Source organism: Artemia sp. Qi Xiang Cuo, chromosome 8 (genome assembly GCF_049724085.1).
Source record: "Artemia sp. Qi Xiang Cuo chromosome 8, ASM4972408v1, whole genome shotgun sequence".
In the NCBI taxonomy this organism is placed as follows: domain Eukaryota; kingdom Metazoa; phylum Arthropoda; class Branchiopoda; order Anostraca; family Artemiidae; genus Artemia; species Artemia sp. Qi Xiang Cuo.
Genome location: NC_142801.1, coordinates 27,701,262 through 27,728,515, shown reverse-complemented (window position 1 = coordinate 27,728,515; position 27,254 = coordinate 27,701,262). Strand labels below are relative to the sequence as shown.

The 27,254-nt window shown below is 33.2% G+C and overlaps 1 protein-coding gene across 2 annotated transcripts in view; it reads right to left on the bottom strand.

Annotated features, from left to right (window-relative positions):
• Girdin (protein girdin) overlaps positions 1–27,254 on the bottom strand; it is a 245,079-nt gene that overhangs the window by 126,889 nt on the left and 90,936 nt on the right. For both annotated transcript variants that reach the window (XM_089093322.1, XM_089093323.1), the window contains exons 7-8: positions 26,628–26,709; positions 13,318–13,496 (exon numbers count right to left, since the gene is read on the bottom strand). In XM_089093322.1, coding sequence (XP_088949448.1) covers positions 13,318–13,496; positions 26,628–26,709 — 261 coding nt within the window. The remainder of the gene's footprint in view (positions 1–13,317; positions 13,497–26,627; positions 26,710–27,254) is intronic.

Below are 27,254 nucleotides of genomic sequence, written 5' to 3'. Positions count from 1 at the left end.
ACATTTTCTTGATTCTTCAATGTTAATTTTGAATTTATTTCGTTGAAATGCAAGAGTTGGAATATTTCAGTAGTGTATGATTGTGGTTTACCTTCTCAAAGTTACATTTTCTTGATTTTTCAAATTTCATTTTGAATTTCTTTCGTTGAAATGCAAGAGATGGAATATTTCAGTAGCGTTTGGTTGTGGTTTAACTTGTCACAGTTACATTTTCTTGATTTTTCAAAGTTCATTTTGAATTATTTTCGTTGAAATGCAAGAGTTGTAATATTTCAGTAGAGTATGTTTGTGGTTTAACTTGTCAAAGTTACATTTTCTTGATTTTTCAAAGTTAATTTTGAATTTCTTTCTTTGAAATGCAAGAGTTGGAATATTTCAGTTGTGTTTGGTTGTGGTTTACCTTGTCACAGTTACATTTTCTTGATTTTTCAAAGTTCAATTTGAATTTCTTTCGTTGAAAAGCAAGAGCTGGAATATTTCAGTAGTGTTTGCTTGTGGGTTACCTTGTCACAGTTACATTTTCTTGATTTTTCAAAGTTCATTTGAATTTTTTTAGTTGAAATGCAAGAGTTGGAATATTTAAGTAGTGTTTGCTTGTGGGTTACCTTGTCACAGTTACATTTTCTTGATTTTTAAAAGTTCATTTCGAATTTCTTTCATTGAAATGCAAGAGTTGGAATATTTCAGAAGTATTTGGGTGTTGTTTACATTGTCACAGTTACATTTTCTTGATTTTTAAAAGTTCATTTTGAATTTCTTTCGTTGAAATGCAAGAGTTGGAATATTTCAGTAGTGTGTTATTGTTGTTTACCCTGTCACAGTTACATTTTCTTGAATTTTCAAAGTTCATTTTGAATTTCTTTCGTTGAAATGCAAGAGTTGGAATATTTCAGTAGTGTTTGGTCGTGGTTTACCTTGTCACAGTTACATTTTCTTGATTTTTCAAAGTTAATTTTTAATTTATTACTTTTAAATTAAAGAATTTTAATATTTAATTAGTTTTTTTTTTTTGTTTAAATTGTCAAATTAAAAATTTCTTGATTTTTAAAAGATAAGTTATAATTTATTTATTTGAAATGCAAGAGTTGGAATATTTCAGTAGTGTTTGGTCGTGGTTTACCTTGTCACTGTTAAATTTTCTCGATTTTTAAAATTTAATTTTAAATTAATTAGTTTTAATTACAGTGTTTGACTATTTCAGTAGTGGTTGTTCGTGTTTTAACTTGTCACAGTTACATATTCTTTATTTTTCAAATTTCATTTTGAATTTCTTTCGTTGAAATGAAAGAATTGGAATATTTCAGTAGTGTTTGATTGTGGTTTACCTTGTCACAGTTACATTTTCTTGATTTTTCAAAGTTCATTTTGAATTTCGTTCATTGAAACGCAAGAGTTGGAATATTTCAGTAGTGTTTGGTTGTGGTTTAGAGAGTCAAAGTTAAATGCTCTTGATTTTTATATGTTAATTTTTAATTTCTTTAGTTGAAATGCAAGAGTTGGAATATTTCAGTAGTGTATGTTTATGGTATACCTTGTCACAGTTACATTTTCTTGATTTTTCAATGCTCATTTTGAATTTCTTTCGTTGAAATGCAAGAGTTTGAATATTTCAGTAGTGTTTGTTTGTGGTTTAACTTGTCACAGTTACATTTTCTTGATTTTTCAAAGTGGATTTTGAATTTCTTACATTGAAATGCAAGAGTTGGAATATTTCAGTAGTGTTTGGTTGTGGTTTACCGTGTCACAGTTACATTTTCTTGATTTTTCAAAGTTCATTTTGAATTTCTTTCATTGAAATGCAAGAGTTGGAATATTTCAGTAGGGTTTGGTTGTGGTTTAACTTGTCACAGTTACATTTTCATGATTTTTCAAAGTTCATTTTGAATTTCTTTCGTTGAAATGCAAGAGTTGGAATATTTCAGTAGTGTATGGTTCTGGTATAACTTGTCAAAGTTACATTTTCATGATTTTACAAAGTTCATTTTGAATTTCTTTCATTGAAATGCAAGAGTTGGTATATTTCAGTAGTGTTTGATCGTTGTTTAACTTGTCACAGTTTAATATTGGTGATTTATCATAGTTAATTTTTATTTTCTTTCATTGAAATTCTATATTTTGAAGATGTCAGTTGCGGTTTTGTTTTGTTTAACTTGTCAAATTTTCATTTTCTTGATTTATAAAAGTTCATTTTGAATTTCTTTCGTTTAAATGCAAGAGTTTGAATATTTCAGTAGTGTTTTGTTGTGGTTTACCTTGTCAAATTTAAATTTTCTTGATTTTTCAAAGTTCATTTTGAATTTCCTTCTTTGAAATGCAAGAGTTGTAATATTTCAGTAGTGTTTGGTTGTGGTTTAACTTGTCAAAGTTACATTTTCTTGATTTTTCAAAGTTCATTATTAATTTCTTTAGTTGAAAATCAATATTTTGACTATTTCAGTATTGTTTTCTTTTGGTTTAACTTGTCAAATTTAAATTTTCTCTATTTTTAAAAGTTAAATTTTTATTTATATAATTGAAGTTCAAGAGTTTGACTATATCATTAATGTCTGGTTATTGTTTACCATGTCACAGTTACATTTTATTGTTTTTTTAAATTTTAATTTTTAATTTATTTATTTTAAATGAAATAATTGGATTATTTAAGTAGTGTCTGGTTTTGGTTTACCTTGTCACAGTTACATTATCTTGATTTTTCACAGATAATTTTGAATTTCTTTAGTTGAAATGCAAGAGTTGGAATATTTCAGTAATGTCTGGTTATGGTTTACCATGTCACAGTTACATTTTCTTGATTTTTCAAAGTTCATTTTGAATTTCTTTCATTGAAATGCAAGAATTGGATTATTTCAGAAGTGTCTGGTTATGGTTTAACTTGTCACAGTTACATTTTCAAGATTTTTCAAAGATCATTTTTAATTTCTTTATTTGAAATGAAAGAGTTGTAATATTTAAGTAGTGTTTGCTTTTTGTTTACCTTGTCACAGTTACATTTTCTTGATTTTTCAAAGCTCATTTGAATTTATTTCGTTGAAAAGCAGGAGATGGAATATTTCAGTAGTGTTTGGTTCTGGTTTACCTTGTCACAGTTACATTTTCTTGATTTTTAAAATTTCATTTTGAATTTCTTTCGTTGAAGTGCAAGAGTTGGAATATTTCAGTAGTGTTTGGTTATGGTTTACCTTGTCACAGTTACATTTTCTCGATTTTTCAAATTCATTTTGAATTTATATCGTTGAAATGCAAGAGTTGGAATATTTCAGTAGTGTTTGGTTGTCGTTTACCATGTCACAGTTACATTTTCTTGATTTTTCAAACTTCATTTTGAATTTCTTTCTTTGAAATGCAACAGTTGGAATATTTCAGTAGTGTTTGGTTGTGGTTTACCTTGTCACAGTTACATTTTCTTGATTTTTCAAAGTTCATTTTGAATTTCTTTCGTTGAAATGCACGAGTTGGAATATTTCACTAGTGTATGGTTGTGGTTTACCTTGTCACATGTACACTCATGTATACACATGTACACACATGTGCTTATCATGAGTGCTCATGATAAGTTAACCTAACCTTTTCCGTTGAGTATGGTTAGGTTAGACTAGATTCAGTTAGGTTAGATTAGACTAGGTTAGGTTAGCCTACGTACGCTTCACTTAGGTTAGCTTAGGTTAGGTGAGAGACATGCGAAAAGTTAGGTGTATGATTAGGTTAGGTTAGGTTAGATTAGGCTAGGTTAGGTTAAGTTAGGTTAGGCTAGGTTAGCCTGCGTACGCGCAGCGTACGTAGGCTAACCTAGCCTAACCTAACTTAACCTAACCTAGCCTAATCTAACCTAACCTAACCTAATCATACACCTAACTTTTCGCATGTCTCTCACCTAACCTAAGCTAACCTGAGTGAAGCGTACGTAGGCTAACCTAACCTAGTCTAATCTAACCTAACTGAATCTAGTCTAACCTAACCATACTCACCGGAAAAGGTTAGGTTAACTTATCATGAGCACTCATGATAAGCACATGTGTGTACATGTGTATACATGAGTGTACATGTGACAAGGTAAACCACAACCATACACTACTGAAATATTCCAACTCTTGCATTTCAACGAAAGAAATTCAAAATGAACTTTTAAAAATCAAGAAAATGTAACTGTGACAAGGTAAACCACAACCAAACACTACTGAAATATTCCAACTCTTGCATTTCAAAGAAAGAAATTCAAAATGAAGTTTGAAAAATAAAGAAAATGTAACTGTGACAATGAAAACGACAACCAAACACTACTGAAATATTCCAACTCTTGCATTTAAACTAAAGAAATTCAAAATTAATTTGAAAAATAGAGAAAATGTAACTGTGACAAGGTAAACCAGAACCAAACACTAGTGAAATATTCCAACTCTTGCAATTCAACGAAAGAAATTCAAAATGAACTTTTAAAAATCAAGAAAATGTAACTGTGACAAGGTAAACCAAAACCAAACACTACTGAAATATTCCAACTCCTGCTTTTCAACTAAAGAAATTCAAATGATCTTTGAAAAATCAAGAAAATGTAACTGTGACAAGGTAACCCATAAGCAAACACTACTGAAATATTCCAACTCTTGCATTTCAACTAAATAAATTCAAAATGATCTTTGAAAAATCAAGAAAATGTAACTGTGACAATGTAAACCAAAACCATACACTTCTGAAATAATCCAACTCTTGCATTTCAATGAAAGAAATTCAAAATGAACTTTGAAAAAATCAAGAAAATGTAACTGTGACATGGTAAACCATAACCAGACATTACTGAAATATTCCAACTCTTGCATTTCAACGAAAGAAATTCAAAATGAACTTTGAAAAATCAAGATAATTTATATGTGACAAGGTAAACCAAAACCACACACTTCTGAAATAATCCAATTCGTTCATTTCAACTAAAGAAATTAAAAATGAACATTGAAAAAATCAAGAAAATGTAAATGTGACAAGGTAAACCATAACCAAACATTACTGAAATATTCCAACTCTTGCATTTCAATGAAAGAAATTAAAATGAAATTTTAAAAAATCAAGAAAATGTAACTGTGACAAGGTAAACCACAAGTAAACACTACTGAAATATTCCAACTCTTGCTTTTCAACGAAAGAAATTCAAAATGAACTTTGAAAAATCAAGAAAATGTAAATTTGACAAGGTAAACAACAAAAAAACTCTACTGAAATATTCCAACTCTTTCATTTCAACGAAAGAAATTCAAAATGAACTTTGAAAAATCAAGAAAATGTAACTGTGACAAGGTAAACCACAACCAAACACTACTGAAATATTCAAACTCTTGCATTTCAACGAAAGAAATTCAAAATGCACTTTTAAAAATAAAGAAAAAGTATCAGTTAGAAGTTAAAAAAAAAACTAACTCTCATCAAATATACAAAATATATAATTTAAACTAAATAAATTCAAAATGAAATATGAAAAATCACTAAAATGTAAATGTGACAAGTTAAACCACTATCAAACACTACTGAAATATTCCAACTCTTGTATTTCAATGAAAGAAATTCAAAATGAACTTTGTAAAATCATGAAAATGTAACTTTGACAAGGTATAGCATAACCATACACTACTGAAATATTCCAACTCTTGCATTTCAACGAAATAAATTCAAAATGAACTTAGAAAAATCATGAAAATGTAACTGTGACAAGGTAAACCACAACCAAACAGTACTGAAATATTCCAACTCTTGCATTTCAATGAAAGAAATTCAAAATGAACTTTGAAAAATCAAGAAACTGTAACTGTGACAGGGTAAACCACAACCAAACACTACTGAAATATTCCAACTCTTGCATTTCAAAGTAAGAAATTCAAAATAAACTTTGAAATATCAAGAAAATGTAACTGTGACAAGGTAAACCACAACCAAACACTACTGAAATAGTCCAACTCTAGCATTTCAACGAAAGAAATTCAAAATGAACATTGAAAAATCAAGAAAATGTAACTGTGACAAGGTATACCATAACCATACACTACTGAAATATTCCAACTCTTGCATTTCAACGAAAGAAATTCAAAATGAACTTTTAAAAATAAATAATTTGTCACAGTGACATTGTAACCAGAGTAAAACCTAGACATACTTCTTAATAAACTTTCTTTAAACTGTTATTTATAAGTTCATAGCATATTATTTAATTGAAAAATACATAGTGGCTTTGGCCAACACCCTCACAAGCTACTGCTGACCACGTTAACAACGTGATGATCTACGAAATGCAAACAAAATGAAATATTGCGCTACAATAAAATGCACATGTGACAAGTGAAAACACTACAAACCACTACTTAAATAGTCCAACTCTTGAATTAAAACTAATTAAATACAAATGAAATTTTAAAAATCAAGAAAATGTAACTGTGACAAGGTAAACCAAGACCAAACACTACTGAAATATTCCACCTCTTTCATTTCAAAGAAAGAAATTCGAAATGATCTTTTAAAAATAAATAATATTTAAAGGTGAAACTTTAAAACAAGAAAAAAAAATCATTAAATAGAACAAATATTTCATTTAATATTAATAAATTCAAAATGAACTTTGAAAAATCACGAAAATGTAACTGTGACAAGGTAAACCACGACCAAACACTACTGAAATATTCCAACTCTTGCATTTCAACGAAAGAAATTCAAAATGAACTTTGAAAAATCAAGAAAATGTAACTGTGACAGTGTAAACTACAATAAAACACTACTGAAATATTCCAACTCGTGCATTTCAACGAAAGAAATTCAAAATAAACTTTGAAAAATCACGAAAATGTAACTGTGACAATGTAAACCACACCCAAACACTACTGAAATATTCCAACTCTTGCATTTCAATGAAAGAAATTAGAAATGAACTTTGAAAAATCAAGAAAATGTAACTGTGACAAGTTAACAAAAAGGCAAACACAAATTAAATATTCCAACTCTTGCATTTAAACTAAAAAATTTAAAATGTACATTTAAAAATCAAGAAAATGTAAATGTGACAAGGTAACCCACAAGCAAACACTACTGAAATATTACAGCTCTTGCTTTTCAAAGAAAGAAATTCAAAATTAACATTTAAAAATAAATAAAATGTAAATTTTAAAATTTAACCAACCACATCACCATTCATAAATATTACAACACTTTAATTAAAAACAAATAAATTCAATATTAGCAGTGAGACATCAATAGAATGTAGAACTTACAATGTAAAACTCGTCAAAACACTCCTGAAATATTCAAACTCTTGCATTTCAACGAAACAAATTCAAAATGAACTTTGAAAAATCAAGAAAATGTAACTGTGACAAGTTAAACCACAACCACACGCTACTGAAATATTCCAACTCTTGCATTTCAATGAAAGAAATTCAAAATGAACTTTGAAAAATCAAGAAAATGTAACTATTAGAATGTAAACCACAATAATACACTACTTAACTATTCCAACTCTTTCATTTCAACTAAATAAATTCAAAATTTACTTTGAAAAATCAAGAAATTGTAACTGTGACAAGTTAAACCACTACCAAACACTACTTAAATATTTCAACTCTTGCATTTCCACGACAGAATTTCAAAATGAACTTTGAAAAATCAAGAAAATGTAGCTCTGACAAGGTAAACCACAACCAAACACTAGTGAAATATTCCAACTCTTGAATTTCAAAGAAAGAAATTCAAAATGAACTTTGAACAATCAAGAAAATGTAACTGTGACAAGGTAAACCACAACCAAACACTACTGAAATATTCCAACTCTTGCATTTCAACGAAAGAAATTCAAAATTAACTTTGAAAAATCAAGAAAATGTAACTGTGACAAGGTAAACCACAACATCACACTACTGAAATATTCCAACTCTTGCATTTCAATGAAAGAAATTCAAAATCAACTTTGAAAAATCAGGAAAATGTAACTGTGACATGGTAAACCACAACAAAACACTAGTTAAATATTCCAACTCTTTCATTTCAATGAAATAAATAAAAAATTAACTTTTAAAAATCATTAAAATGTATATTTTAATAGGTAAACCTCAACCAAACAATAGTTAAATATTACAACTCTTTCTTTTCAATTAAAGAAATTCAAAATAAACTTTGAAAAATCAGGAAAATGTAACTGTGACATGGTAAACCTCAACCAAACACTAGTGAAATATTCCAACTCTTGCATTTCAAGGAAAGAAATTCAAAATAAACTTTGAAAAATAATGAAAATGTAACTGTGACAAGGTCAACCGCAACCAAACACTAGTGAAATATTCCAACTCTTGCATTTCAACGAAAGAAATTCAAAATGAACTTTGAAAAATAGAGGGAATGTAACTGTGACAAGGTAAACCACGACCAAACACTACTGAAATATTCCAACTCTTGCATTTCAACGAAAGAAATTCAAAATGAACTTTGAAAAATCAAGAAAATGTAACTGTGACAAGGTAAACTGCAACCAAACACTAGTGAAATATTCCAACTCTTGCATTTCAATGAAAGAAATTCAAAATGAACTTTGAAAAATTAAGAAAATGTAACTGTGACATGGTAAACCACTACCAAACACTAGTGAAATATTACAACTCTTGCATTTCAACGAAAGAAATTCAAAATGAACTTTTAAAAATCAAGAAAATGTAACTGTGACAAGGTAACCCACAAGCAAACACTACTGAAATATTCCAACTCTTGCATTTCAACGAAAGAAATTCAAATGAACTTTGAAAAATCATGAAAATGTAGATATGACAAGGTAAACCACAACCAAACACTACTGAAATATTCCAACTCTTGCATTTCAACGAATGAAATTCAAAAAGAACTTTGAAGAATCAAGAAAATGTAACTGTGACAAGGTAAACCACAACCAAACACTACTGAAATATTCCAACTCTTGCATTTCATCTAAAGAAATTCAAAATGAACTTTTAAAAATCAAGAAAATGTAACTGTGACAAGGTAAACCACAACATCACAATACTTAAATATTCCAACTCTTGCATTTCAATTAAGGAAATTCAAAATGAACTTTGAAAAATAAAGAAAATGTAACTATTATAAGGTAAACCACAATAATACACTACTGAAATATTCCAACTCTTGAATTTCAACTAAAGAAATTCAAAATGAACTTTGAATAATCAAGAAAATGTAACTGTGACAAGGTAAACCACTACCAAACACTACTGAAATATTCCAACTCTTGCATTTCAACGAAAGAAATTCAAAATGAACTTTGAAAAATCATGAAAATGTAGCTATGACAAGGTAAACCACAACCAAACACTAGTGAAATATTCCAACTCTTGAAATTCAACGAAAGAAATTCAAAAGGAACTTTGAATAATCAAGAAAATGTAACTGTGACACGGTAAACCACAACAAAACACTACTGAAATATTCCAACTCTTGCATTTCAACGAAAGAAATTCAAAATGAACTTTGAAAAATTTATGGAATGTAACTGTGACATGGTAAACTACAACATCACACTACTGAAATATTCCAACTCTTGCATTTCAACGAAAGAAATTCAAAATGAACTTTGAAAAATCAAGAAAATGTAACTGTGACAAGGTAAACCACAACCAAACACTACTGAAATATTCCAACTCTTGCATTTCAATGAAAGAAATTCAAAATGAACTTTGAAAAAATCAGACCTTTGGAGGGGGAGGGGCCGGGGGCAGGGGGTCGTTCTGTGTCTCAATGCACAAAAAAAGTATAAAAAATAGGGGAGGGGAGGGGGGGAGGTGGGAGGAGGAGGAGGAGGGATGAGGGGAGGGGAGGTGGGAGGAGGAGGGAGGAGGAGGAGGAGGAGGAGGAGGAGGAGGAGGAGGAGGAGGGGAGGGGAAGGGGGAGGAGGGAGGAAGAGGGAGGGGGGCCCTTTGGGGCACAGGGAGGGCCCTTTGAGGACCGGGGGGAGGTCCGTGGGGGTCCGGGGTGCCCGTTGTGGTCCGGGGTGACCGGTGGTGTCCGGGGGACCGGGTGGGGGTCCGTAGGCGCTTTGAGTACCATCGGCGGGGCTGTGAGGGTCTGAGGAGGGCGTTTGGGGGTTGGGGCTCTATGGGAGCTTGGGGGGCCTTTGAGTACCGGGGGCTTCCTTCGGGGTTGTGGTGGGGGATCGGAATCCTTTGGGGTTGGGGTAGAGGAGCTCACAACACTGTTCAAATGGAACTTGTGTATTATAACGACCACACTCAAAACCTCTTCTAAAACCCTTTCTAAAATCTTCTTTCAAAATGTCTCTAACGGTTTCGCCGAAATAATCCCATAAAATGGATAAAACGGTTTCGCCCAAATACTCCCTAAACGTAATTTCAGCGTGTTCCTTTTGTATGGCATCTGTGTGCTAACGCATTTCAAATTTCTAGGAAACCCTTTCCTACATGAATCTCTTCATCTCATAAATTGTCCTAGCTAAACTATTAGTGTTTCTTTAGAATATCAATTTATCTCTCCGACTTAAAGCTCCGTGAAGCCGTATTTAAAAATAGAATTTCTATCTCTTTAGACTCCCGCATAATTCCAAGATAACAAGTGATGTCAATTATAATTCCTGACACTAAAGATCAATGAAGCCCTATTTGAAAATAGAATATTAATTTTTCTCTCTGTCCTAAAGAACGTTTATCCCTCAGACCTAAGATTAAAGAAGCCTTAATGTTTCTTAATTCTCCCCTTCGTGAATCACTAATTTCCCCTAGCGATTATGTAAATCAAGTTCACAGGTGCTACTCGTGACAGGCCTAAAGATTAAAGAAGCCTTAATGTTTCCTAATTCCCTCTTCGTGGATCAATAATTTCCCCTAGCGATTATGTAAATCAAGTTTACAGGTGCTACTCGTGACAGGACCACGTGGTTTATGGTTTTCCAAGTGAGAAAGTTCCTGTTTTTTCATTCTCACTGAGAAAACCATAAAACAGACATGAATTGCTGTTGACATCCATAAATGTGACAAAATTCATGTTTTTCCAAGTGAGAAAATTCCTGTTTTTCAAATTATCACTGACAAAAACCATAAAACATCCATAAATATGACAAAATTCATGTTTTTCCAAGTGAGAAAATTCCTGTTTTTTCATTCTCACTGAGAAAACCATAAAACAGACATGAATTGCTGTTGTCATCCTTAAATGTGACAAAGTCCATGTTTTTCAAATTCTCACTGACAAAAACCATTAAACATCCATGAAAACAGACATAAATGTGAGAAAGTTCATGTTTTTCAAATTCTCACTGACAAAAACCATAAAACATCCATAATTTGATGTTGACATCCGAGAAAAACATCAAATAAATCGAACAACACACATATCCATCCATGAAAACAACCATAAATGCGACAAAATTCATGGTTTTTCAAGTGAGAATTTCAACTGTTTTTTCATTCTCACTGAGAAAAACCATACACCACGTGGTTCTCGTGTCAATATATGGTGTTAAAAAAGTTGTAGGTGGCAGCAGGGGTGAGGGACACGAGTATAAGACCCCTCTCTACTTATATATATATATATATATATATATATATATATATATATATATATATATATATATATATATATATATATATATATATATATATATATATATATATATATATATATATATATATATATATATATATATATATATATATATATATATATATATATATATATATATATAGGCCTATGTGTGTGTGTGTGTGTGTGTATGAGAGATTATACACAAATGTGTGGGCATTTTTTTTTTTTTTTTTTTTTTTTGCAGAAAAAAAAAGTCCAAAATTATATTCATTGGAACACAAGTATTTTAAACTTGAGGGCCTTGAGGGGCTCAGAGGGGTTTATAAGATACTATCCGGAAGCGTTTTAATGCCCCAAAAACCAATTATTTAAACCTAATTTAAGATAGTCCTTTGAGGCAATTTTAGCTGGAGAGCGCTTCACTATCACCCCTCCCCCGCGGAATTATGCTTTCGATTATTTAAAAACAACTGGGAAAGGACAAAATTAGCTTAAGTAAAACAAGAGTCTTTGAGGGATAATAATCAGATAATCGTTTTAAGAAGAAGGGGGCCAGGGTTATAAACACAAACTAAGTGCATCCTTGGGCCCCGTTTTTTTTTGGCGAGGGTTCGTCAAGCCAATCTGAGGGGGGATAGTTTTGTCCCCTTACTTTAATACTCCTTGAGCATCAGTGCGAGGATAACCATTAGAGACAAATGAGGAAAAGATTAAGTAGATAACAATGTATTGCCGAACAAGGAATTCATAAACAATAACACCGATTTCTGTCATTCCTTAGCACGAAAACTATCGTTAGTTCTGTCGGTATTCCCATTACAGCAAATGGAGCAAAGGAATAGTCAGATTTAAATATCGTTTCCACTTTGCAATAATAATGCTTAAGAATTACTCTTTTTTGTTTTTTACACATTGATAAATTTCTTGCTAAGAATAAAATGTGTGACGAAACAACTTCAAGTTTAAATGTAGCTTAGTGTTGTCATTGCTATAAATTTTCATATTTTGATTCGTGACAGATTCCAAGATGTAGAAAGAAGAAATTAGGTACTGCAAGCAAGTCTTTATAACAATAAATATATGGTTAAATTCTTGGACAATACTTAAAATGCTTTTTGAAGGTTCCGCTGTGAAAGAAAAAACAGGACCTTTTTCATTCATTTTGATCTTTGTTCATTTTTTTTATACTAGCCATATTATTACCAACAATCGCTTGAAAATCATACACCAATGAATCTTAACTTAAAAATAAATTTTTAAGTTTTAAGTCAACTTAAAAATAGCCAACATCCTTCTGTTGGGACCAAAATTTATCCCTTCTCAGTTGCCTGATTCCAACAGGCAACAGCAGGACAACAAATTGTCTCAGGGATCCCCTTTCAAAGATCAGAATAGGCCCGAACCCCTCCACTTCGACGGGATCGCTAGAAATTAAAAATCTTCAAAAACGATGACATATTGTATCGTTACTTATAAACAAGGCCTTGTAAGTACCGAGACCCAAGCAAAAAGACCACTCTATTTTTCCCCAGGGCAGTATTTTCGATGTTTATAACCATTTGTTCCAAGTAATGTTTGGCCATTTGCTTGGAAATATTCTCAGAAGTTCCAGCGTCAGATTGAGGCATGTGGGGATGAATGGGTTCCATAGTATTACTAAACTCCATGAATTATTTTTAAATGATATTCCCTTGACTGAATTGATGGTTTTTGGTCAGAATAAACATACCTGGCTCAACTCCAAACTAAAAAATACACTAAAAGAGACTATACCTATTATCTTCACGTAGTTCTTCCACTCTTGCCTTATAGAAATCAATATCGTTGACTTTATCTCGATATCTTTGAAGCTCAATTTCCAGTCGGTCAACCTTAGATGCCCTTTCACGCACAATGTCCAGCTCGTCGCGGTATGCTTTGCCAGCACGAGCATCTTGGATCAATTCTAAGTTCTGTAAAGAAAAAAGACATCGATAAGAAAAGAGAAATTAGTTAAAATGATGAGCTGAATAAAAAAAAATTGAACAGAATCTTTACTTCGAAATTAAAAGCCATTTGAGAATAAAAGTTGTTCTAGTTAATTAAGACAAAAAACAAAGCTTTTAAAATATTCTTTTCTATAAGTAGACAGGTAGACAGAATTTTCTTCGGGGGCGGGGTTTCATGGGGGGATTTACAGCTTCAAAAAATATTAAAACAATAGATAGGCTATATGGAAAATAAAAGAAACCCTATGAAAATTCACGAATTTCTGCAAGGCGAAACCTGTAAACACCCCTCCCTCTACACACGTTCCTATAAGTAAACACACACAGTGTTTACTTATAAATTTTGATAGTTAAAAGACGCGTAAAAGCAGACTGAATCACCTCTTTTATTTATTCAATGTAATTTAAGACTATCATTAATGAAGGAGTCATTAATTCCTAGCCGTGTGAGCAAAAACGAGTTAAAGACTGGGTTACAGTCTTTGGCATGAAAAAGCAGTAGCATTTTACGGTCCACATTCTAAGGAGACGGTGAACAAGTCTGACTGAATTGATCAACCCGTCGTCAAGTTTTATAGAAGAATATATAAACGCCTTAGTCTCATATAAAATGAGGGACAATTATGTAACCCTACTAAACTAAGAATTCTAATGTAAACAAGACTGAAAGAATTCGTTTAAATATTCGTTTGTGAGCACTTTGAGAACTTACCTTTCAGCTTAATGTGATATCACTCCACTAAAGTTTTACCGAATAGAAAACGATTCTGTATTTTTACGAACTCCTAACAATTATAAATTGTTCAAATTTTCATAGCAAATAAATAAATTTTATTTTATATATCATGCAAGACTTTTTGTAAGTTTCCGAGGAATTAGTATATTTTTAATTTTATTCGTTGTACAAATTTTACTAAATTTTACTTAAATTTGTACTATGTACAAAAAGTCCTGTTGTAAAACTACCAATTTTATTAAATTTTACTTTAAATCGGTTCTAACCTTGTTGTAACTTTACCGATTTTAATAAGCTGTGTGAAATTTAAAAAACAATTTGCGATAACTACAATTTCACTTTATCTCACTCCATGTTTTTTTTTCCTCACTTAGTTTAAACATTTAAAAAAAAACTTTACAAAGAAAAATTTTGAAATCTTGTTTTGTATATTTAGTAAATTTATGGTAAAGCTGTTTCAAAAATGTTGCAGGAAGATTAGATGTTGTTAGTATTATTTTGACCCAACGTTTTCCAAAAAAAGAAATTTTTACAAAGAAAAGTAAAGAAGCATATAAGTTAAGACGAGCCGAAACAGTCTTATAATAATTTAAACTTAGAACGAACAGGAATTACTACCGTTTAATAAATGAGAATGAAAATTAAGAGATATAAAATCAACAATCACATCAAACTGTGATTCATTTCTTTTTAGAAATGAATTCTAAAATGAACATAAATTAAAATGAATAATAAAGTGAAACACAAAACGAACAGAAATTACCACAAACGGGAGTAGGACTGCTGTCCTTAAGCTTTCTAAAGGCCGAACATCGTTTGGGCTAAATAACGATATACATCTTCTGACTAGATAAATAAAGGAGTTGATCCGACAAATATTGTGTCTAACTTCATCTTTATTTAGAGGTGGATGAGTTGAAAATAGAAAGACAATATCATTATAGCCACGATTTTCACAAAGAAGATGAGATAGTACTCATGACATACAGGTTTGTTAAAAACAAACCATCACCACAATCTTTAATACTACGATTTTCATCACGATTTTTATCGCCATAAACATCATTGCTTTCTTCGTTGGTTATCATCGTCTCTATTTTTGACGTCTTCGCCGTTAACTTCAACGATACCATCATCACCTAGGTCATTATTGCAGTTGTTGACTTCAACAATTATCGATAATTATCATATCTCTCGTTTCCTACGTTAGTATTATCGTCTTAGGCATCGTTCACGTCATTGTTGGCATCAATATCACCTTTGTCATTACTCAGCTCCCAGGAGAAAAGTCCCAAATAAAAGCTTTAATCTCCTATGGCCCCTCCCTCTTTCCGGTGCTGCCTCCGTCCATCTTTCACAATGACTGTCCCCATGACCAGGGCCACCAAGAACCGAGAATGAGCCTCAAGGACAAATATCGACAGTCCTTTGCATATCCTTCTTTAATAAAGTATTACCAATACAGATGAAGGTCTGTATAATTTTGGTTACTGGAAGAAAAAAAAACTGTGGGTTGAATTTTGCCAAATGGAGATTTACCTGGGCTGCATTTTCCATGGATTGAGTTTTGCAGTGTTGAACTTTACGTCGGGTGAATTGTTTGACAGCACCAATTAAAAACACATTGTAGCTCTGTCAAATTGTGGGTTTCTTCTAGAGAAAGATGGTGTTTCAGCATGACAGGGTCAAAAGTGACCAGGAATTTACGCCCTTTTAGCATAGTGCCATTTCCATCTAGAAAGGCCAATTCTTTTTCAATGGCCAGCTTTAAATGCATTAAGAGATTGGATATATTTATAGATATTATTGTAAACTCTAGTGATTTTCATTTTTAGCTAATTATTTTTGAAACTATTCAATTGCATGCTTGTTTTTATTGATATTGCATGGGATTTTTCATCCTTTAATTAAAAATAGAGAAAATTGAATTCCAAGCCACGAAAAGGGCAGATGTATTCAGTTGCATCAGTTGCAGAAAATGTTCTGGTCGATTAAATCAGTCACCGTAATTCCCGGATCTCGGCTCTATAAACATAAAATGAGGAAAAAACTCAAGCATGTGAGCTTATTGTACGTTCCGGTGCTTAAATCAAAGATGGTCCATACCGGTTATAAATGATATCTATTTCGCTATATGTATTTAAAAAAAGAAGGAGGAAAAGACGAGATGCATGACGAAACTTTCCACAGTCCTGATAAAGAGTCTTAAAATTATTAATCTAATTAAAATATCAGCCGATTTCAATTATCTTAATTATAGCTGATTTTAAGTGTAAAAGCACAGCTGCGCTTCAAACTAACAGAAAAAAAATAGTATTCGAAGAGATGCCGGAAATGAATTATTGAGATACATGAACATAAAAAATGAAAATTGGAAGATTTCTCAAACTTGTAATGCCAATAAGACCATGAAAAATATAAAAAATATTTATTCTGTTACAGTTTACACCTCTGTCGATTAAATGCGCAGTACATTTTTTTCAGTGTTCGAACACGCTTAAAAAACAAACTAGAGTTGCATACCCTTAAGCTGCGACAGGGGCGAAGGTAATATGGACGTTCGGGAGATTAAAAACTAGATAGTGTTATTAATTAAACTTTTATGCTCCCCTCCCCCTGAGGGACATATCTTCAGCTTTTATGGGAATGGGTAAAGGCGATTTCGTCGCCAAAAATACCAAAACTTCAGAAAACCCCTACTTTTACATGATTTAAAGATATTTCTACCTTCTAAGCTTTTTTTGTGATTTCGATCCTTATAGAGAAGCCCTTCTCCAAAAAATTCCGCTTGACCTATTGACGAGCTTGACCAGCATTCCGATTGATCTATTTGGCTTCTGGAATGGGTTAATGTGTTGAACTATCGTTTTGGAATGGACCACATCTGAACCGTTAATAATTGTCGATACCCTATGTGCCATCAATGACTCTGGAGGATATTTTTCATAACCCTTAGTCTTGATTCATCTACACTGACATAGTATCTCAGAATTCTCGATCGATAGTATCTTCACTATATGTACTATCTCACTGTATCAATAAATACTCTCTGGCGGATCCAGGGGAGAGGCCCTGGTACCCCCCCCCCTCGCCCCGCAATATTTTTTCTGACGCCCTCTTTGCCGTCTTTTTTCCTTTTTTTTCACCCTTTTCTTAGAACAAATTTGTCAATTTGGTCAATTATTGGCACCTTTGCCACATTGCCCCCCAAGATTTTGCTCATTGGCACCCTTGTCATATTGCCCCCCTCCCCCTCCCCAAGATTTTGCTCAATATCCGCCCCTGTAAATACTACCTAACAAAATTGTATTCATCGACACTTTGTTGAGACACAATGTAATTTTGAATTGAGAAAGGCACTAGAACCCATATCTACCTCCAAAAGAGCCCTCTCCTGATATTCTATCATCCCTGGTTCAAAAAATCATTCCTGGAGAAACAAAAAAAAAAACTACAGGAAAAAGCAAACTCGGAAAAAAAATGTAATTTAGTATTTTGCAGGTACGGGTTTGAAACCTTTTGTATACTGTTCTTAGAATTGTTGAAATTTGATGGTGTGATTTCCAAAAAATCATATTTTTTTTCAAATTGCACGAATTTTCTTATGCTAATAACTCTTGGTGGATAAATTTAAAATCAACAAACTTTACATATGTGGAACCAGCATTAAACGGCTTTAACACTACGTACGGAATTTTCTACAGGCATAACCTTTCACGCAAAACAAGTCCTTTCGCACAAGGCCAGCTTAAAAATCCATAATTCACCGTCTAAAATCATGACAACTATCAAAGGCTAAAATTAATAAATTAAACACATGGAATGAAGATGGAGGTTTGAACTCTGATCAAGTGTAAAATGCTATCAAGAAAGTGTTTATTAATTTATTTTAAAAATTTATTAATTACTCGTCCTGAAATTCTATTTTGTAGCCGTGATGACGACATTTTCATAACGTAACATAAACGTGCGCAACTTAAACTTCCGTATGTAGAGCTCAATTCTACTTGGAACTGCCTCCATTAAGGGCTGGGCACATATAGCTGATTTTGGAAACTGATTTCCAAATCAGCGCCGATTTTTAAAAGAAATCGGTGTCGAATTGAGCTTGAAAAATTTTCTAGGTTTTGGTGCCGATTTACGAAATTAGCGCCGATTTTCATCATGATCATCCACACAAAAAAAAGGTATACAAATAAATAGTCAGCCAGAGGTATCTGTGGTGAAAAACCCGACTACTGAGCTGAGAACTAAACTGAGAACTAAGCTGAGATCAATCAAGCAACTATTAATAAACTCCAGTTTACTATTTGTGTCCATGATTTTTTGTTTTGAAAATTTTGCTCAATAAATTTTTCTTTCAACAAATTTTTCTTACCGCTATCGTTTGTCCACTAGTGCTGAAATCGGTTCCCGAAATCAGCTACGTGTGCCTAGCCCTTTACCGACAAAATTTGCAACGTAAGACTACATTGAGCCACGCAATGTTTTAAGTCATGCTAACATGAAAAGCTCTACGGGGTATTGTGAAAGCACCCTTACAGTTCGATTATGTTGACTATGTTGCTTTTCAACAACTTTATTTTTAGGGTTTTTTGTTGTTTTTTTTTTTGTTTTGTTTTTTTACAAGGAGCGGTTTATGTTGACATAATCACAGGTAATGTATGGAAAATAGTGAAATTGTTACTTAGTTTTGTATCTCCATCATAATCATATTGCAAAGACCTTGGAACAGACAGGACCGACCCCCCGGGGGGGGGGGCTGGAAGAGTGGGTAAAGGATTTGCTAAAGAGAAAGGGGATCAAAATATAAACAAATATTAAATATTTTAATGTAAGGTCTTTTTTTTAATTAATAATAATAAAACATTTAAGCCTTATGGCATTTTCTATAGACAAATTAATTACATGCCTCTTATAAATCAAACGTTATTTTTTCAAGCAACAATGAATGGATCGAAAAAATAGCTTCAAAAGACAGTAGTTAGGCTATTTCATTTGTTGATGCAGAAATAACAGGATCGTTTTTATTAGACCATTTTTCGGATTTTTTGTGCCAAAATAATTTAGCATTTATCGCAAAGTATGTATTTTAATCTTATTTTAAGTATGGCTGTAATTTGAAGTATTTTAGCATTTTCAGTTTGAGAGAATCTCTGGGAGTAATTGGGTAAAAAATTCTTTATCTAGTTCTTATTAGTGTATTTTGGTGTGTCTTAACGTCCCTTCGAAATTTCTTGAAACTTTTAACTTTCTTCCCATACAAAACTATCTTATTAGTCTTTGGGGTGGGGCCAGCGTAGTGGGCATAAAGAAGAAATCTTTAGAGTTGACAGTAGGAGAGGGGGGAGGGTGAGGTCTTTGAACTATTTAAAAAAGAATCTATCTCAAAGTTCTTATCGGATGGGTTTAAGGAAAAAAGGGCGTGGAGGGGGGGGGGCTAGGTGCCCTCCAATATCTTTTGACTCTTAAAAAGTGAACTAGAACTTTCAATATCCAATCGAATAATCCCCCTTTTAGGTTAATACGAGCATCCCTTCGATACGATCGATATATGCCCCAGAATGTAACTTATAACGCCAACCCCCGGGCCCTGGGGAGTTTTGTCGACACCAAAATTTTTGTTATATGATCTTTGAACTATTTTTAACAAAATAGCTATCTTAAAATGTTTATTGGATGCATTTGGGAAAAAAGGGTTTGAGAGGGGGAAGCCATTACCCTCCAATATCTTTTGACGTTTAAAAAGTGAACTAGAACTTTCAATTTCCAACCAAATAAGCCCTCTCTGAAGTTTATACGAGCAATCCTTCCATAAGAATCATTTATGCCCCCAGGGCATAACTTATAACCCTTGCCCCTGAAAACTCTGGGGGGAGTGTCCTGCTCAAACATATAATTTCCAGAACTTTCAACTACGTTGAACAAAATGGCTATAGCAAAACTTTGATTGGATGTGTTTGGGGAAATGGTGGGCGTGGAAGGGGTGTCAGTTCCCTTAGAATCACTTTCGACTATTAAAAAGGGAACTAGCCATTCAAACTTCCAATCGAATGAGCCCTTTCTGAAGTTTCTACGACAACATTGTCTTTACAGAACCTTATAAGCCCCCAGGGCATAACTTACAACCCTTGCCCTGAGGGCTCGGGGGGAGTTGTCATCCTCATAGACCTAATTTCCAGAACTTAAAACTACGTGTAATAAAATACGTTAAACAAAATAGCTATATCAAAATTTTGATTGGATGTGTTTGGGAAAATAGTGGGCGTGCAGGGGTGTCAGTTGCCTTAGAATCACTTTCGACTATTAAAAAGGGAACTAGCAATTTAAATTTCCAATCGAATGAGCCTTTTCTGAAGTTTCTACGACAACGTTGTCTATACAAAACCTTATATGCCCCCAGGGCATAACTTACAACCCTTGCCCTGAGGGCTGTGGGGGAGTTTTCATCCTCAAAGACCTAATTTCCAGAACTTAAACTACATTTAATAAAATGACTGTCTCAAAAAATTTTTCGGATGTGATTGGGGAAAAGGTGGGCGTGAGAGGGGGGGTTAGTTGCCCTCAAATCCATTTCGACTATTAAAAAGGGCACTAGCCCTTTGAATTTCCAATTGAATGAGCCTTTTTCGAAGTTTCTACGATAACACCTTCTATAAAAACCTTATATGCCCCCAGGGCACAACTTATAACCCTTGCCCCTGAAGACTATGGGGGAGTGTCCTGCTCAAACATATAATTTCCAGAACTTTCAACTACGTTGAACAAAGTAGCTATATCAAAATTTTGATTGGATATGTTTGGGGAAATAGTGGGCGTGGAAGGGGTGTCAGTTGCCATAGAATCACGTTCGACTATTAAAAAGGGAACTAGCTATTTAAATTTCCAATCGAATGAGCCCTTTCTGAAGTTCCTACGACAACGTTGTCTATATAAAACCTTATATGCCCCCTGGGCATAACTTACAACCCTTGCCCTGAGAGCTGTGGGGGACTTGTCATCCTCAAAGACCTAATTTTCAGAACTTAAACTACGTGTAATCAAATGACTGTCTCAAAATTTTTTTTGGATGTGTTTGGGGAAACATATTTTCTATCTGGAAATCAACTACGCTGAACAAAATGGCTATCTCAAAATTTTGATTGGATGTGTTTGGGCGAATGATGGGCGTGAGGGGGGGGGGCTAGTTGCCCTCCAATCACTTTCGACTATTAAAAAGGACATTAGCCCTTTGAATTTCCAATCGAATAAGCCTTTTTTAAAGTTTCTATGACAACGCCTTCTATAAAAACCTTATATGCCCCCAGGGCATAAATTAAAACGCTTGCCCTGAGGGTTGTGTGGGAGTGTCCTCCTCAAAAACATATTTTCTATCTGGAAATCAACTACGTTGAAAAAAATGGCTATCTCAAAATTTTTATTGGATGTGTTTGGGGAAATGATGGGCCTGGGGCGGGGGGTTAGTTGCCCTTCAATCACTTTCGACTATTAAAAAGGGCACTAGCCCTTTGAATTTCCAATCGAATGAGCCTGTTTTGAAGTTTCTACGACAACGCCTTCTATAAAAACCTTATATGCCCCCAGGGCGTAACTTAAAACCCTTACCCTGAGGGTTGTGGGGGAGTGTCCTCCAAAAATATATTTTCTATGTGGAAATCAACTACGCTAATTAAAATGGCTATCTCAAAATTTTGATTGGATGTGTTTGCGGGAATGATGGGCGTGGGGGGGGGGGCTAGTTGCCCTCCAATCACTTTCGACTATTAAAAAGTGAAGCAGAACTCTCGATTTCCAATCGAATGAGTCCCCTTTGAAGTTTCTACGACGACCCCTTCCATATCAAGTGTCTCAGGGAAAAAAATTATAATAATAAAACATTGGAGCCGTATGGCCTTTACTATTGGCAACGCTATAGCGTTGCCTCTGATTATCTTAACCTTTAGTTACTATGTGCCTTGTTTTGTTCTTTACTAGGTTTTCAGCTATATCCGATGAAACTAGCACTTATAATGAACTGCATAGTTCCTTTATGTAACCCTTGTTTGATATTGTCCCTAACCGTATATTCTTTCATAATATACAAGCGTTGGTGGCTCTGTCAGTAGAGCGTACGTCTTGTAATCAGAAGGCTTCGAATTCGAACTTTATCCAGAGCAACTTTTTCTGTTTTATTACAAACTCCAGTCTCCTAGCAATATTTATTTATTGTAAGCTTTACTATTTGTTCTTTACTTTAACTAGCTGCGGAAAAAAAAAGAAAAACCAAAATACAATAATGAATTAGTACTTGTTCATTATTCGGTACACCCTCAAAAAATAAAGTTGCACTTTTTAATGCTGCTACTGTAGAATGGTCAAGAGTCTCCGATGGTAGAATGGTGAGCATAGCTTGTACATGAAAATGCAGTTTTTTTTTGTAAAAAGTGATACTAGTTGCTCTCCAGTTTTTTTGGTAACTTAAAAAGGGCACTATAACTTTTAATTTTCGTTTGAATGAGCCCTGTTGCAATATTCCAGGACCACTGGGTTAATACAATCACCCATAAAAAAAAAAATAGATACGCATCTGTGATCTTTCTTCTGGCAAAAAATGCAAAATTCCACATTTTAACAGATAGGAGCTTAAAACCTCTACAATAAGGTTTTCTGATACACTGAATCTGATGGTGTGATTGTCATTAAGATTCTATAACTTGTAGGGGGTGTTTCCCCATTTCTTCGAAAATAAGGCAAATTTTTTCGGGCTTGATGTATCTAATGATATCAAAATTCAGTTTTTATAGTTTCGGTTATTATTGAGCCGGGTCGCCTCGAACTGTTTGAAAAGCTTGGATATATAAAACGATATCATCATTGTAATAATTATGGTCCCTTAATAAGCTACGCGATTAAGGAACAAAAAAAATATATCAAATCAGATTATTAGAGGTGTGATTTTGTTAGTACAGCGTGGAACTTCAAGTTAGAGCGTCTTGGGTTCGATTCCTAATTGTTTTATTTTTCACGGTTTTGTCCCCTTCTATGTGATAATTTTCAGATAATTTCACTGTTTTTATAAATGTGATGCAGTCATATTTTAAAGTATGTCCTGGAAAGGTATTTTTTCCAGCATTTTGATTCAAAAGAGGATAGAGGTCATCCAGTTCATGGTTTGCAACGATATTCTTAGTAGATCACTAAATCCATATCCCAACGTATGGCTTAATTTTGTCAAAATCCTTTGTGGGGGGGGGGGGGTAAAATCTGGAGCCAATTTTCCAAAATCAAGTTAAAATGACAGAGAAAATTTAAAAACGAGCCATATAGTAATAAAAAAGGTAAAGATGTACTAAAGAAAACTGACATGTTTCAGTGGATGCTTGAATTATGCAGGCTTATCTTAGTTTTGACAACATTTTTGGAGAAACTAAATTTCACCTGTGGGGAGGAGGGAACTCGGGTCTGGGGAAAAACTGTGGTCTGGTAGAGGCAGTTGCTCCCTCTGTCCCATAGAAAATTACGCTCCTGACCCCAATCCCTTGCCACTCAGTGGTTGGGGAAGTGTAAGCATGTGGTTCTGGAACCATTCAATGTTGTATTTTAAAAGAAGAATTACTTATTGTTATACTTACTTATTCAAATAATTTACTAGACAATTCCGCTGTAATATTCTCTCCATAAGATTGTGCATCCAAAGAGCAAGAAAAACACACGAAAACAGTTCTATAGGAGAATTCAGGTAATTCTTCCCAAAATTTTTGAAATGGAAACAAACTTAGTTTATAATACCATTTATTGTACCTACACAAGAAATTATCTTTTTTGAAATTTCGATTCATTTGTAAGTAATGAATGGCTTTTATATTTAGGGACAGGTCAAATAACTCCCTAAACCTAATTTTAAAAACCCAAGTTTTTCTGAGGGACGTAAAGAGCGAAGTTGAAACTTAAAACGAACAAAATTATTACTCTACAATTTTTCTAACATATAGCAGTAAAACCAATGCGTGTAGTTCAATTAATGTTATTTCCCCAAGATCGTAAGATTAAACAAAACTAATACTTCACTGAAAACACGAAACACTATAGGAATTATGGCATGGTTAAAGTAAACATTTATGGGCACTTTAAACAGTATAAAAGTAAAGCATTTTTAGATTGTTGCCTTATTTATTTTTTCATTTAATTTGGCATCACTTCTGCACAATGAGCTCAGTTCAATGATTGATTGTCATTTTGGATCTGAAAAAGACATTTCATGATTATTTTGTAGACAAGTTCGAAGTGAAGGAATTTTTTTAGTATCAAGACTACAGACTCACTTTAAAATTTGTATCACAACTTGAAATTCTCCGTTTTATACAGAGAAATAACTGGATCTCCAGAGTCAATATTATGGTTGATATCTTATTCATTTCGAGTAATACTAGGTGAGACCAAGATATTACCCGATAAATCACTCCATTATTTTTTATGCTGTTTAGGCTAATGACTGTAAAATTATTATTTTTATGCCTAACTTTTTACGATAATTTTAATTGTATACTGAAAAGTCACTGATATCCAGCTCCTGTAAGACTACGAATAGTACGAAAAGAAATATATATTAGTTTGTTGCTGTGAGGCTACGTATTTACTTTTGACTCCTAAATCAATATTCTTGTTTTTTATACTTGGCTTGTGTTTTCAGTATAGGGCTAGTTTTCTGTAATCCTACAAACATAGGGAATATCACCAGTTGGTTTATTTGCACTAGTTTTATTGATATACGTTAGATAGGCTGTGAAGTAATAATTTTTGTTCGTTTTAAGTCTCAACTTCCCTCCACTTCCCTCGGAAAGACTTTGTTTTTTTAAATTAATATGGTAGAATAACACTAATCATCTGTTACTGGGGTTTCGACACGTCAACTTCTCAATAGAGCCCTTATTTCAGCTATGCAAAATAATACTGACGTACCATTCTTTTATCACTACTGCGAGATGCATTACGAAATATTTATTTCAATTGTTGCCAATCCACAAGTCTGAAAATGTTGAATAACTCTAGTCTGAAATATATCCACAAAACTTCTGTCACAGGAGATAGGTTTTCTAAACTCAGAAGTTGAAGGTAGGGCATGTTTAATGTCACCGAGTTTTCAATTTACGTCCAAGTCAGTGATATGGTCAAAAAAAGGTATCTTGATGTCCGGGATATGCCAAAAATCTACAAAATTGCAGATAGATATGCATTCAGAACATAAAATTGTCACGAGCTTTTAATTAGCTAGAACCCTCTTTCCACTTGCCCACACCGTACAAAATGGGCACCTATGAACTGAAATGCGAACCTTGTTCCTGGTACATTTACGATTTAAGACAACAATCTTAAATGTACTTGGAAATTGGTCACTAATCAGCCCATCTTTTGTTTCATTTTATTGTATTATTTTCATTACAAATCGAAATTAACAGGCATTATAAGGGAGCTACCTTTGTCATAAGTCACATTTAGAAACTTTATTTTGCAAACCTATGTTTCGCCGAAATTTGATTTTTTTTTTTTTTTTTTTTTTTTTTTTAAGCCACCCTAGATAAGAGCCTGTTTTTTTTTAACAGTGCAAAAAATCCAATCAAAATTGCACCAGGCTACCTGATGTGGATTTTAGCTTCCCTCAAATTATTTCATTTTTAGGAATTCAATTAAAATGAACGTATCAATTTTTTTTTCACTGCAGAACTTTTGAAAGCCTTGCCTAGAAATCAATATAGTAGCAATACGTGAATGCTAAATCTGCACATTTTTGGAGAAGATAAAAATAGTAGCGAAAAAACAGAAATGTACTAAAGCACCTGACCACAAAAAAAGAAAGAAAAAACATGCTTTTGGTGCTTGTTAATATAAATTTATAATGCTTGTTAAAGAATGTTATAATGTTCTCTTTAAATGCGTAATGAGAAGCAAAAAAAGAACACAAACAATGCCAACAAAATTCAGTGAATTCTAGGTTCAGATCACAGTTTATATAATATACCTGTAAGTTTACCGCAGATGATTTCTGGCTCTTCATTCTCGGTGCGAACAAAAAGCTCCTCCCACTTATTTCTGCACTTATTGTCCACTTATTGATAAGCCAGCCAAGTGGTTTTGTCTGTACTTGTTCCGTAGGTCATTATTCTTTGTCTACCCGTGAAAAGATATAATGCCGCTTATGTTTATACCGGTTTATACATTCTCTGGAGCAATCGCACCTCGGTCCGGGTTTTTATAATGGGTGAGATAGGAAAAGATCATACTGCTAATTATATAAACTGTGGTTCAGATAAACAAAGGGTAGCATCGAATATCCATTTGACTGTGTAAATCAATAGCAAATGACCAAGGTTCAAAAGGCTCACCTCTTGTTTGGCTTTAGCTAAGGCTTGCTTTGTGGCTTCTAAGTCTTCCTTGCACTCAGAGAGGGCTTCCACTTTTTCTTCCCTGAAAATAAAATAAATAAATAAATAAACTCTTAATAACGATCACTTGTTGAAATAACGACATAGTCCAAATTAGACTCTTTTCAAATATAAAATAAGGGAATTACACGGTAGTTGGGGATACAGAAGATACCTTCTCCACTCCTCTAGTAAATGCTACATATACTGTTCCTTGGCACGACTATCCTTCCAAGCTTAAAAGCCTTCAAGAAGAGTAACAATCTTTTAATGAGTCATTTAACCAACCGATAAAACTTCAATTCATACCATCAAACCTCCCTTGCATTATAAGACTAACAAAGCTGACTGAATCTAAACAGAGAAAAAGGAATCTTGGACATTCACCGGTGAATGTCCACATTTATCATGTTTAACAGCTTTTAAAGAAAAGTAGTAGTGTAACATTTTCGGCAAAAAAAATATCAACTAAATTTCTTGTGTAAAATATTTTTTACCAAACTAAAGAAACATAACAGTCAACTGTGACTGTGCTCAGTCACGGATAATAAATTATTTTTGAACAGAATTTCTCTCTGGTATGATATA